Source organism: Phaenicophaeus curvirostris, chromosome 1, assembly GCF_032191515.1.
Source record: "Phaenicophaeus curvirostris isolate KB17595 chromosome 1, BPBGC_Pcur_1.0, whole genome shotgun sequence".
Lineage (NCBI taxonomy): Eukaryota > Metazoa > Chordata > Aves > Cuculiformes > Cuculidae > Phaenicophaeus > Phaenicophaeus curvirostris.
In genome coordinates, this window is record NC_091392.1 from 146791081 (window position 1) to 146803261 (window position 12181).

The 12181-nt window shown below is 38.5% G+C and overlaps 1 protein-coding gene across 14 annotated transcripts in view; it reads right to left on the reverse strand.

Annotated features, from left to right (window-relative positions):
* Positions 1–12181, reverse strand: part of MCF2L (MCF.2 cell line derived transforming sequence like) — a 155752-nt gene that overhangs the window by 92034 nt on the left and 51537 nt on the right. Inside the window, exon 1 of one of the 14 annotated variants that reach the window (XM_069877749.1) lies at positions 6031–7193. The exons of 12 other annotated variants lie outside the window; for them this stretch is intronic. In XM_069877749.1, the coding sequence (XP_069733850.1) occupies positions 6031–6151 (121 nt within the window). In that variant the 5' untranslated portion in view covers positions 6152–7193. Of the gene's footprint in view, positions 1–6030; positions 7194–12181 lie in introns of those variants that run through there. One more of the 14 variants, XM_069877825.1, reaches the window with a different exon arrangement.

Here is a 12181-nt window from a genome sequence, read left to right on the forward strand (position 1 = left end):
ATGTCCTTTCTTTGTAAAGGCATATATTCTTCAGCAGCTATGTAAGCAGGAAAAACATATCTTTCTACTAACTCACTGTATACTATGGCATTAACAGTAGTGCTTCTAACTAAATGGGCTTTTAAAACAGAAGGAATGCTTAGGAAGTAATTCTTCTCCATTTTGAGACTTATGGGCACAGTGAAATTTTATTTTCTCAGGATTCATTTTACAGGTATTGATGTAATACAATTATTTTTGACCTTTTTTTTCTCCCGTTATATGTGTAGCCCTCAACATAGCACAACAATAACCCTTAGACGCATAGCTTAAATCTTAGCAAATGGGGACAAACTAATCATAGGCAGAGTTTGGGGAGGTTTAAGGGGCAAGGAAGCAGGCTCAAGTAGTTCGGAGTCAGTGGATCTACTGGAACAGGAGACTAGAGGCAATGTTTTGTATTGCATTTAATTCTGTATGCATGTGTCTCTTTTTTTCTAATTTGAAAGATTCTTAAAAGGTCTTGTTTTCTTGGAGGAATCATCATCCAGGGGAATAAAAGTGGTGGCCTGTACATCAGTATCCCAGAGCTTGCATAGTCCTTCATTACAATGCACACAGCTGGAAAAATAGCTATTTTCCCCCAAAATTGAGGAAGGCATCAAAAGTTTTAAAGCATTAACTTTTAGAACACTGTAATTTAGAATATTATAATTTTATGTTGTTTAAAAAAGATTCAAATCATGTTTAACACACGAAATGGGAAATGATAAGCAATTTCAGAGACCTCGTGTGGGATGACTCTCAAATATCTGCTGATAATATAATCTATTTTAGATATTCCTACCTCCTATCACAACATGTAATTTAATGTGATGGTAAAATACACCCCTCAAATCATGTATTTCCTTCACTTTTACTTTTTAACACAAAGAATAAAAAAAAATTTTAAAAAAACAAAACCTAAATTGACTATTTCCAAAAAAAAAAAACCAAACCAAAAGCAGTTAAAAAAAGGAGTATAGGGTTCCTCAGTTATATAGGACAAGTCAATGCATATACCTAAGTGAAGGAGGAAACACATAATTTGCCAGTGTTGCTGCATGGGTATCTCTGAACAGCAACAATCTTTTCATCAGAAAACATATACTGAACACATTGCATCAGCAGAAACTGCCCTATAAAATTGTGTGATGATGCTCTGAAACTGACTTCTAAGGGAAGAAACAGCTCATTTTTGCCAGACTTACTGCCTGGGAATTTTTCTAACAGCTGTGACTTTTTGCTGATGTGCTCACTTTTCACTGAGTAACTTGGCTGAACCCAATAAATCATTTAATTTAAGCACATCGCAGATATTAAATGGTAACAAGTTAGGAGTGGAGATGCTATCTGAGAGGAAAGTTAGTTCTATAAAAACCTTATTTGAAAATTTAGATCCTAAAATATCTATTATTTTACTTCCACCTGAAAACAAGATTTCAAATAAAACCTAAACCGCACCACTCACCATTCAGATTCTTACAACAACGTGCATTCTGTGACAGAGCATATTTTCAAGAATCATTGAGCTAGTAAAATTTAGAGCAGTAGTACTCTTGAAATGCGTGCTTTTTTGGCACACATAAAACATGAAGTTCAAAATGCTTTCAAGAACTCAAGCCCAAGCCATGCACCCTACACAATCCTGACTTAGCAGACTGTTAACATTTACAAGATCTAGGAGGTATTATAAAGTTAAGCCAACTTACCCTGTGCCACAAAATCCAGCCACGAACACCATTCTGAGAAAAAATAATAGCTCTTCATTTCTGCCACAGAAATTCCTCTCTGATTCATTGTCAGAGAATAAAAATGCCCAGTTTTCCCTTCCTCTGCTCAGACCAAACTACCCCAAGAGGGTAAGAGCTTTCATATTAATTGAACTTTGTTCCATAAATGCAACAGGTGGCACAAGATGACTTTACAAATACATTTTCTTCCAGTAATGCCACTGTTCTTGTAATTACCCATTTAATTATAGTGTTCTCCCCACCCTGAATATTTACAGACCGCTGATATACCCAGTGTCTGATACAGTATATCTACGCTATAAGCTGAAGCCCTAAGCATATTCTCACTCATGCCAAGTTCTAACAAGGCAAAACAAAACTGTTCTTCTCTCAGATATTCACAACACTACCTGGAACTAAATTGCTTACTCACAGGTTTACTATTTGGGTGCAGTATATCACCTCTGCTATAGATTCACACCCAACTCTGACTTTCTGCTGGAAAAAGTGTAAGAGCATTTCCAGCAGGACAGGTAATGTAAGTCTCAAGCATGGAAATCCAAATCCCAAATAAATGCCTTTTCAACATGTTTATCAAGCCCACAAAGAAAGGTGTGAAACCAGCAACAGTAAACACAGACTCACACACCAAGACCTACCTAGCATGGGGACTAACAGGAATAGAGTTGTAGTGGCAGACTTCAACATTGACCAGAAATCTGTGTTTACAACAGGCTCCAGGCAGGCTTTGGCTATGTTAAAGCTTTCAGGTACTTAAGTGTTATCTGCTGCATTCATATATTCAGTCTGACATATCCTGCATCTGTGCATTTTGCTATCCTGCCTATAAGCTAACACTCTTTCCCCATCCAAGAATGCCAAATATCCAACAGAAATACTCATACAAATTGAGCAGATGTACCACAGCTCCACCTCCTCAGCTGACACAGAGATGCAAGAGTGCACTTGCTCTGTTTGTGGTGGATTACCCAGGCTGTAGATTAACCAAGCTTCATCTGACTCTTTCACTACAGAAGTCTATTAGTATTAGATGCCTGCATTACACTGCTCCCTCACTGTACCTTGCTGCAGAACTTCATTGGACTGGAGGACTCTGTGACACAGACAGTCTCCTCATCTATCCATTCATTACATACCTAGAGCATACACACAAAAGCAAACCACCTCAGAGCTTCAGTTATCTTGATCAGAAAACCAACCTGAATCCAGCACGAAGAGATGCAGACTACACCATGTCTCCACGGATACTCCCTGTCCATACTAAGCGCAGCACAGACTGACGACAGATGTCTCTGGAGTCTCCACTTGCCAAACTTGTTTTACAGCTCTCAGTGCAAGCTGACCTACTGTTCCTGTTTGCTTAGAGAAAGCAACAAGAGGGAGAATCTCAAAGTATGGTCTGAGCTCCATGCCAGGAAGCCCACACAAAGTGCCACATCAGATCAGCACCCTGGAAAATCTTCACTGCTGATGGGAGACTGGTGTCCCCACAGAAGAATGCTTGAAGACATGGCTTTCCAGGGCTGAAATTCTTCACAAACTGTACAATTGCCGTCCCATCTACTTGCAGTTGGAGGTGCAGATGCACAGAGAAGTTATATGGTTAGGGATGGATGCAAAAAGCACGATGCTGTCTCATACGAGTCTGGCTGTATCAGCCCAGGCCCTCCTTGGACACACGGCGGGGGGCACGTGGCACCTGTTCCCAAACCTGTGCATTCCAGAGACCAACCGTCCCCACAGCTGGGGCTCAACCAAGGTGGGGAGATAAAGGCAACACGGCCTGCCCTGGGTAAAAGACAACTGCAGAGAGAGAGCAGTGCAATGAGGATTAGGTCAAGGAGGACAGAGCCAGCTGTCCACTTCGTTAAAATGAAAATAAAACAGAGACAGACTTGATGAAGCATGAAGAATGTGGAAGCCAGCCCAGCTTCACTTATTAAGATAAGTAAGGTAATGCAAAATCAATATATGAACTAGAACATTCATTATTCATGTAAAGGTTTCTATATTCTATATGAAAGATTCTAACACGCAGGAAAAGGGTGAGGTGACAGCAAGCAAACCTGCTCTCAGCAGTTTCCAGAGATGCTAATAAAGAAAGAACAGGTCAGAGTGGCTTAATTTTGTCACAAGGAGAAGAAAGATGCATACATCATCAGATTGAAAGCACATTTACTTTGGAAATATATGCTTGCCAATATTGTAATTTCATCCAGCACAGCTACAGGATAGAAATGTTCCCGGCTGCAGTATTTCTCCCTTTCCACCATCGTAAACCCTTGATCCACCTTCTGTCTAATATTTGGTCTGGAAGTGACACTGAATGGCAATTGAGATCTGCCACCAGGAAGGTGGGAAAACTCTTATCAGTCCAAAAGGCCATAAAATGGCTTTGAACAAAACAATGGAATATTTCTTACTGGATATATAAGGTTAACATTAGAAGCATATAATTGCCCTCCTACTGTCAATATAAAGCTGGTAACAGGAAGGAAAGGAAACAGAATTTTGCATACTTGGAGACTTCAAACAGAAAAGGCTGTAACACAATCAAAAGGATCTCAGGAATAATAATAAAGATGGGTGGGAGAGAAGACAGACAGCTTCCTAAAGAAACATACAGTACTCTGACTGTACATACCTATATATAGTAAAAAGAACCTGTAAGTAAGAGAGAATCATATAGCATTACAAGATTTATGTTAAGGATCTGAGCTTGAAGGGAATTAGGCTAAAATGAAGACAGCTATGTTAAAATGTGTTCAATACATTAACTTTGAGTTTTTCTCCAACGCAGTCAAGGTTTTGCCTATACGTGGAATTAGTTCCAATCTATTCATGAATGGCCAGCAGGTGCCTGCTACTCAGAAGTACATAGATGTTATAAAATAATTGGTGCAAAGCAGTAACTTTCATATCTGCACTTTACTTGGCTGCAGTGTGATTACTATCCATTGATGGCTGAATCCTAAAGGAAGGTAAGAGTGAAATTTGCAGAGGCCTTGTTTTGCTTTGGTTTGTAAGACTGCATCCCATGAGTTTAAAATACAACTAAATTTTTCCTTACTTTACTGTGATTACCAGCAATTAACATAAAAACTTTTTCTAGTCTGAGCTGAATGGATCTCATTTTTAAATCCTGATAATTTATTAGCTAGCACATCTAAAGGTACCACACCTTGGCTTCATGAATGCCCAGAACTGTTAAGTCAGGAAAGGTGAAATCTTTAAATTCCAGAAGTTATGAAAAAAGGTTACCTTACAATTTTCGTTCGAAACAAAATAGATGGCAGAAAACTCAGGGAGGACAGTACAAAAGATGGCAAATGAAACCACTGGAAAGGCATTTTTGTCTTCCTATATTTTTACTAAGAGTAAATGTCAACATTAAAGAAAGGAATATTGAAAGGCCTTGACAATTTTATGTTCTCCTATAAAGGCAGCTTACCTTATGTTGATTTCAATTTCATATGCTCCAAAATAATTTTAAAAGAAACAAAAAAGTAGTCATCTTTTAAATAATAACAGATCACTGTGCATATACAACCAAGAAGAGATTAATTAATTATTGAAAAAACTGATTCAGCTTGTCTCAGCCAGTCAAGGCTAACCTGTTTCACGAAAAAAGCTGTAACAAAATGCAGCTTTACTAAACACAAAGATTATATAATTATCAGTCACAACAGCATATTATTACACTACATACCATATGAAACAGACTTTGAGATTGAATAAATGGCTGCGAGTACTAAATTTAGTACATTATACTTATGGATTAGAGGCTTCCTGTTTTTTTTAAATGCAGTTAAAAATATTTTTTGTGTGTAATTAGTTATATTTTTAAAGAGCAGAGCATTCAGTGAAGTTCTTCTAGAGTATTGAAGTGGGAGCTCACGTAAAACATTCAGATCTATGTCTGTTAGATATTTTCATACACCTGGAACTGGAAGGAAAAATGAAGTGCCACATTTTTCTCCAGCAAATACCGGTAACAGAAAGTAATGCCTATGCATTAGCAATATCTAATATTCACAGATGTGTATTTTTTAACTATAACAGTTGCTAGGTCGCTATATGAGTATGCTTTGAGAAAAAATCCTAGGTCCTGCAATAATGAACAGGATTAAGAAAGGCAGTAATGCTGATACCAGGCTACTTACTGCTCATATGCACCTCACATGCTGCTTCATCTTAAGTGCACACAGTCTATGTAGATATAAATCACACTATAGGATCACCTATACATTCACCTCACCAGAGCATATTTGGCGTGGATTATTCCGTGAGTGCCGTCTGCCATGCAGGATTTGAATGAATCTTGGTAGGATCCTAAAATGACTTTCATGTCCTTCCCTTAAAAGGCGACGTTGAGACATGGATGCGTATCCTTGTATCTTCACCGAATTATTCACCAAAAGAAATAAAAAATCGGCTTTCCAGAATTACACTGTCCTAACACACTGAAAGACACTCTGATTTTGTTTTTAAATGTCAATGGAACATAAAATTTCTTTGTCAAATTCAAATGCTACCAAAAAGATTTAAAAAAGGACACATTTAAAGAGCTGGAAATGGGTGCAGTTTGGTTATTAGTATCGTATGTGCTTTTCTTCAGAAACCAATACCTGGTTTTACTACAAAGAAAATAAAAGAAAAATCAGTTGTACTCAATGGATTGCAAATGCCAAGACAGTTTCTGCACAAAGTTGCAAGACTCTTTCAGTTCCTAGTATGCTGCACCCAGGAGCCAGGACATCTTGCCACAGCTTTCAGTCTGCTTGCAGCGTGTGAGTACAGGAGGCACAGCTTCTCACATAAGCAGGTCAGACTAGCAGATGAAATTTTCCAGATAAAGTGAAAACCAGATTGTTTTTCACTGCTTCATCCAAAATAACTGTAGCTGAACTAATAGCCCTGTGCTGTTTCTGATGAATAAAAGCCCCCACAAAGCATCCAGCTTCTTAGTGCACTCCAGCCCCATACAGCAATCCAAAGCTCATGCCAAGTAGCTGGTACTATCGTCTCCGTCTTCACATCCTTCTCCTTTGTGTGAGGGATGTTCTGTTGTTGCAGAGAGACATCCAAAGTTTCTCCTGAAGAAGGGCAAGTTGGAAGTCCTTCTTATAACTTCACAGTCCTGCCCGTAAGTTCACAACTCGACACTGGGAGGGCAGAAATCGCATGCTGACACTTGCTGCATTACCTGCTTCTGTGTCTGAAGCATTCTATATTTCTCAGGGGCCAGCAAATTAAAAGAAAACACTGTTGTCAGTACAATGTTGTCAATTAGAAACTCCTCTTGAGTTTGCTTCCCTAAGTCAGATTCTCACCATGAAGCCATCTCCTTTTCCTCCTGCTGAATTTGCATAGAAGTGAGGACCAAGTTCCTCAAAGGCAAAACTCCAGAATATGCAAGCAGAGAGGTCTTACAAGAAAAACCTGAATCTTCCTGGGAGTTAACAAACAGCTAATAGGAAGGAAGGGCGGGGAAATGAATCTGAAGCTTTCTTAAAACATATCAGGAAACGCTACCACTGTCTGTTCCCCCTGTCTCTTTCAGTGCAGGAGAGAGGAAATTGATAATGCTGCTTTACTTGGCAGTCAACATTTTCCTCTCAATTCTGTTTAACTATGTCCTGTATGGCTACAGATCCACTGCAACCCCAATATATAACATCAAACTGAAGAAACACATGTTTTGAAACATGGTGTACCAATTATCAATACACGGAAAGCAAATTAAAACAGGTAACCTTTAGTTAAAGTCACATTGAAGTAAATATTAACTAACTTATTACAAAATACTAGCTTGAATATACCTTGCTAACAGAGGAGAATCATTACATTTTTAGCTGGAAAATACGTGGCATGAAATCACAGGCAAATGTGACAATCTTGAAATGTGATGATCACAAAAGGTATAAAAATAAATATGAACATGTCATGCAAATGTCACTTGTTTTCCAAATTGATTATACTAAGCAGATGGACCACTGCATACTGCAGCAGTGCTGCTCATCCTGGAAAAAAAAGGCCTACCAAGCATAAAGAAGGAAGGAAGGGAACAGATTAGTGGTGGAAAACCACTATGCTACACACTGTCACTGTACTATATATTCAGTGTTCAAACAAAAGAAGAACTCAAATAAGGCATAGCATCCATATTAGATAAAATTCCACATTTTCTTGTGCTGCCCATCACTGGGGGGCACAAAGCAGTGGTTCTGCTCAGATATAGTGGAAGCGTAGCATCTGCAGAGACAAGACTGCAATTTGCTCCTTGCTGCTGAGTTTCCAGGTGGAGGCTCCAACTGCGACCTGGAGATGCCTACAGCAGATTGGCATCCATCAGGGCTTTCCTCCTGGCTGGTGGGCTAGTGCTTGTTTGGGGCTTTTGGGACACATGAGCCTCATGACCAAAGCACCTGGTCTGACAATCAAGTGGAACGATGATGAAACTAAACGTCTTCTTCCAAGAGATGAGCCACCAGCTAGGGAAGTGACTCTTTGTCCCAGTGATGTTTTGAGTGAGCTGCTGCACTAGTGGCACCACAGTACTGGCACATGGCGGACACCTCACCAACAATTTATGCAGAGGATTATTACAAAGAGGCAAAAGGATGTTCTCCTTGCTTTCTTCATATATCAAGTGCACACAGAAGACTGATGACTTGAGTTGTAAACTACACAAAATCCTACTGAAAGCTAGCCATTAACTACATCCCTGTCCACAAAACAAGCTTTTAATCTTCTTTTGAGCACTCAAATTTGTGCCTAGAAGCAACGAAATTAATCACAACAATGGTTATGGTGGTGTGCAATCAGAAGGAAACAGATGGTGTAACGCAGTGCTTTCCAAACAGCAGCAACCTCTATCTCCAGGAAAATAATGTGAATATTTTCCCTTGCCGTTGGCATTACTATAACAAACGCTCCTATTAGAAGGATTTCTTCTCTACTTTGTATGGCATCATCAGACTACACAGCAGTTTAAAGACAGTAACATTCTTTGACTGTTAGTTGGCAAAACCAACTAGATAGATTCCATCTATCTCTCCTTTCATGTCACATAAACAGCAACATTCAATGGGTAACACGTCCACAATTATCTTTAAATGACTATGAACAGCCTGAAGGAAACAACAAAATTGTGGCAATGAAATAGGGCTGATTTTTCCTCATGCTTAATGTCAACACTTAATTTCCAGGTCCGTTTCTGACTGCGAGCATAGCATTGCACATTGACAACAGAAGCAGCCACACCAACTTATGTTCTTATTCTCTCTCTTATTCTTACTTTGAGTCTGGGGAATCTCACAATATTTGAGTACAATAATTTCAAGTTCTCTTGGGAATCATTAAATTAAGCTGCCATCACTTTCACCACTACTGGGTGTTCTCATCTTTCTTTCTTCTTTTTGTTTGTATAGGAGCCCTATCTTTACAGTACATCTCAAATGTCCTACTGTGATTTTTTTCTCCAAACCCTAGCAATTATTTATAAGCCCTTCCTTATATCCTCACATTCAATGTGGCGCTGAAATGTTCACACTATAGGACCATGTATCCCTCCTAACTGTACAGTACAAGAAGCTGTGGTAGCAGAATCAACATTGCTCTAGAGTTTCTCCTGTATTTCTTCCACTCCTCCAAACAAGTTTGTCATCGTATTTGCTAGAATGCCACTGCCACTAGCATTACCGTTTCTCTCTGTTGTAGATCTCATTATTCAGGGAAAAGACTGCATTCCAAGGACAAGAAAACATGGCATCTCTCATGCCTGGCATTTAAAATCCCACCATGCGCACAATGCACTAAAGTCCACCTGTGAGATCTGTATCTACTGCTTCTTTTGCCTTTTCCCCTGAAGTCCCTGAAGGCAGGACCTTCTGCAGAGAAACTTCAGAATCAGAAGTGCCATCACATCCTCAGTGGAAATCCAGAGGACTGACCGTAAGAGAGATGTCGCATGAGAAATATAAAAAACCATGAAAATTAGATGGTGAATTACATCTAACACACATGGAAAGCTCAGAAATTACTGTTATTTGAAATATTTTCTAAAGAGCAAATATAAGGGTACATGCAAGCTAAATCTCATAGTCTTTTAAAAAAGATATAAGTGCCATGTGTATCTTTCAGCATCAGCATATTTGCAATAATGGCAATGAAACGAGGGAAAGAAAAGTGAAATGTTGTTTAGATTTTTCTGTTTAAAGAATGCTTCATCAGCTATCTCTGCACACCTATTTATTTTGTTGAGAACCGTCATACAAGCAGAAGGCAGAATTAGATTCACACTACTTCCTTATTGAACAAAATTATCATTTTGCATACGTTAAAAGTATAACATACAAGCTACTTCTAATCTGCAATATAATCTGTTTTATAGACCTGAACACCCATTTATTGTAACAAGGAAGCACTCATTGCTGTAATGCTTAGTACTGAGCTGTCTTATAACCATACATAAATGTTGAATTATTGCAAGTATTTTGCTTATGTTGATTTTTTAAATTAAAAACAAGTTGACAAAAAAAGAACCCATGCCAGAGGCTAGTCACTAGGCTAAAAAAAAGCAGGAAAGAGTCAGCTTGAGGCTGATTTTAAATGAAAAAGAAAGCGTGGCTCAGATGTTAACAACACAGAACTTGATATTTTTGCATCTGCAAATTTGCAAGATCCTTGCAGTGGGAAAATACTCAGTGAAAACCTGCCTGAAAAACCTGAGAAATAAATCATTATTCCACGATGCCAAGTAGATTGACAGATAAGAAAAGAATTAATCTTCCTTTTTCAGTGTGGATGAGGGTACATCTGTTGCAAAAATTATTTTTAGACTTGTTAGGATTGGATAGGTGTGCTCATATTTCACTTTTAGGCTCCTCTCTCAGAAAATTCCATCTAACAAAAAGTTTAGAAAGGGCTTCCGTAGTGTAATCTAGAAAATCCATGAACTGAAATTACATTTAATAAAATACTACGACATATAAGAAGGAGATGGAGTGGGGAGAAATCTCAGCAATAGAGATGGAGTTGGCAAACCTAAATGCTATTATAAAAAAACTTATATCTCCCAAAAGTGATAAACAGTGATAAACATTCTCAATATTTTGATACTAATATATTAAAGGTTAGGAGTTAAAATAATTATTTGTTTTAATGAGAAATCTACACAGAAAGCCTGCATTGCGTTACAAGAGCGAATTAGGTTAGTTGTCCAAGCTTAATCCTAACTGGATGTATCTGCTCAGAGACAGATCACGATCGTAATAAGCATCAGTTGAATATAAGAAGATCAGGACTGAGATAAATGGAGAGCTTGCATTCTATTTATACTTGCACATTATGCTGCTGAACCACAGCTGCTAGTCTTTCTTTAAAGCAATCTCTCTCAAAAAAAAAAATAAAATTGAAGTATTACCATATAAAACAAATCTTAAAACACGCAGCATTTCAGAAATTAATTTTACAGTAAGAAACAAGTAAACTATGCTAGATATAAAATTAGGGTTTCAGTATTCTAGAAGTGTTAATATTCAATTGTCAAGATAACAAAAACCTTTTAAAGCCTAACATCTGTCCCTCTAATTTAAGTAATCTCATACTGCATATCTGAATTTCCCAGGGGTTAGCAATGAATTTGACCCATCTCCAGAAGAGTAAGTTCCTCCACCATTAGCAATAGAAAATACTCAGAAAAATCACAGCAGACCAGACAAATAACTAGAAGAGAACAGCTCTTCATGACTAGCTGAGCAAAGTGAGGTTTAACATCTAACAAGAAGCACTTCTAGTTTGTTCTTTCATGTAAGTTCTTTAACTTTTGAAAGCAACTAGCAATCAGTTTCAGAACTTCAGAGATGTTCTAGGAAGGAAAATAGAAACTGTACTTAACACTGATGAAAATCAGGAAGGCAGAACACAGGAAAAGCCTGATCAGCATCTGCTGCCAATCCAAAGCTTTGGGTAAAGGCTACCGGGATATTGGGGCTAATTAAGCAACTACCACCAGCAGCTCACTCATTTACTTAAATCCTATAACGTAAAACAACCTGGCAAATGACAATCACCGGTTGAGATTGAGCAGATTTGTCAGAGGTATGAGGCCCACCTTTTTGGTAGAAGTGAAAGCATGTGAAGAACAGGAATCTGTTCAGATTACGAAGCTCCTGGGAATTACTTTGGTCCTATGCTTGATACAGGCATATACTCAACTGCGCTGTCTCAGCTCCACGCTCAGTGCCCGACTGCTGCTGCTGTGAACAATACAAGGGAGGAACAATACAATACAAGAGAGGAAGATGACCATGGCAAGCGGTGGACTTCTTGAGAGGGGATTTTTGCAGCAAGAGGAGAAAGAAATGATGGGAGACCTTTGATGTAACTGCACATCTGTGCCTACA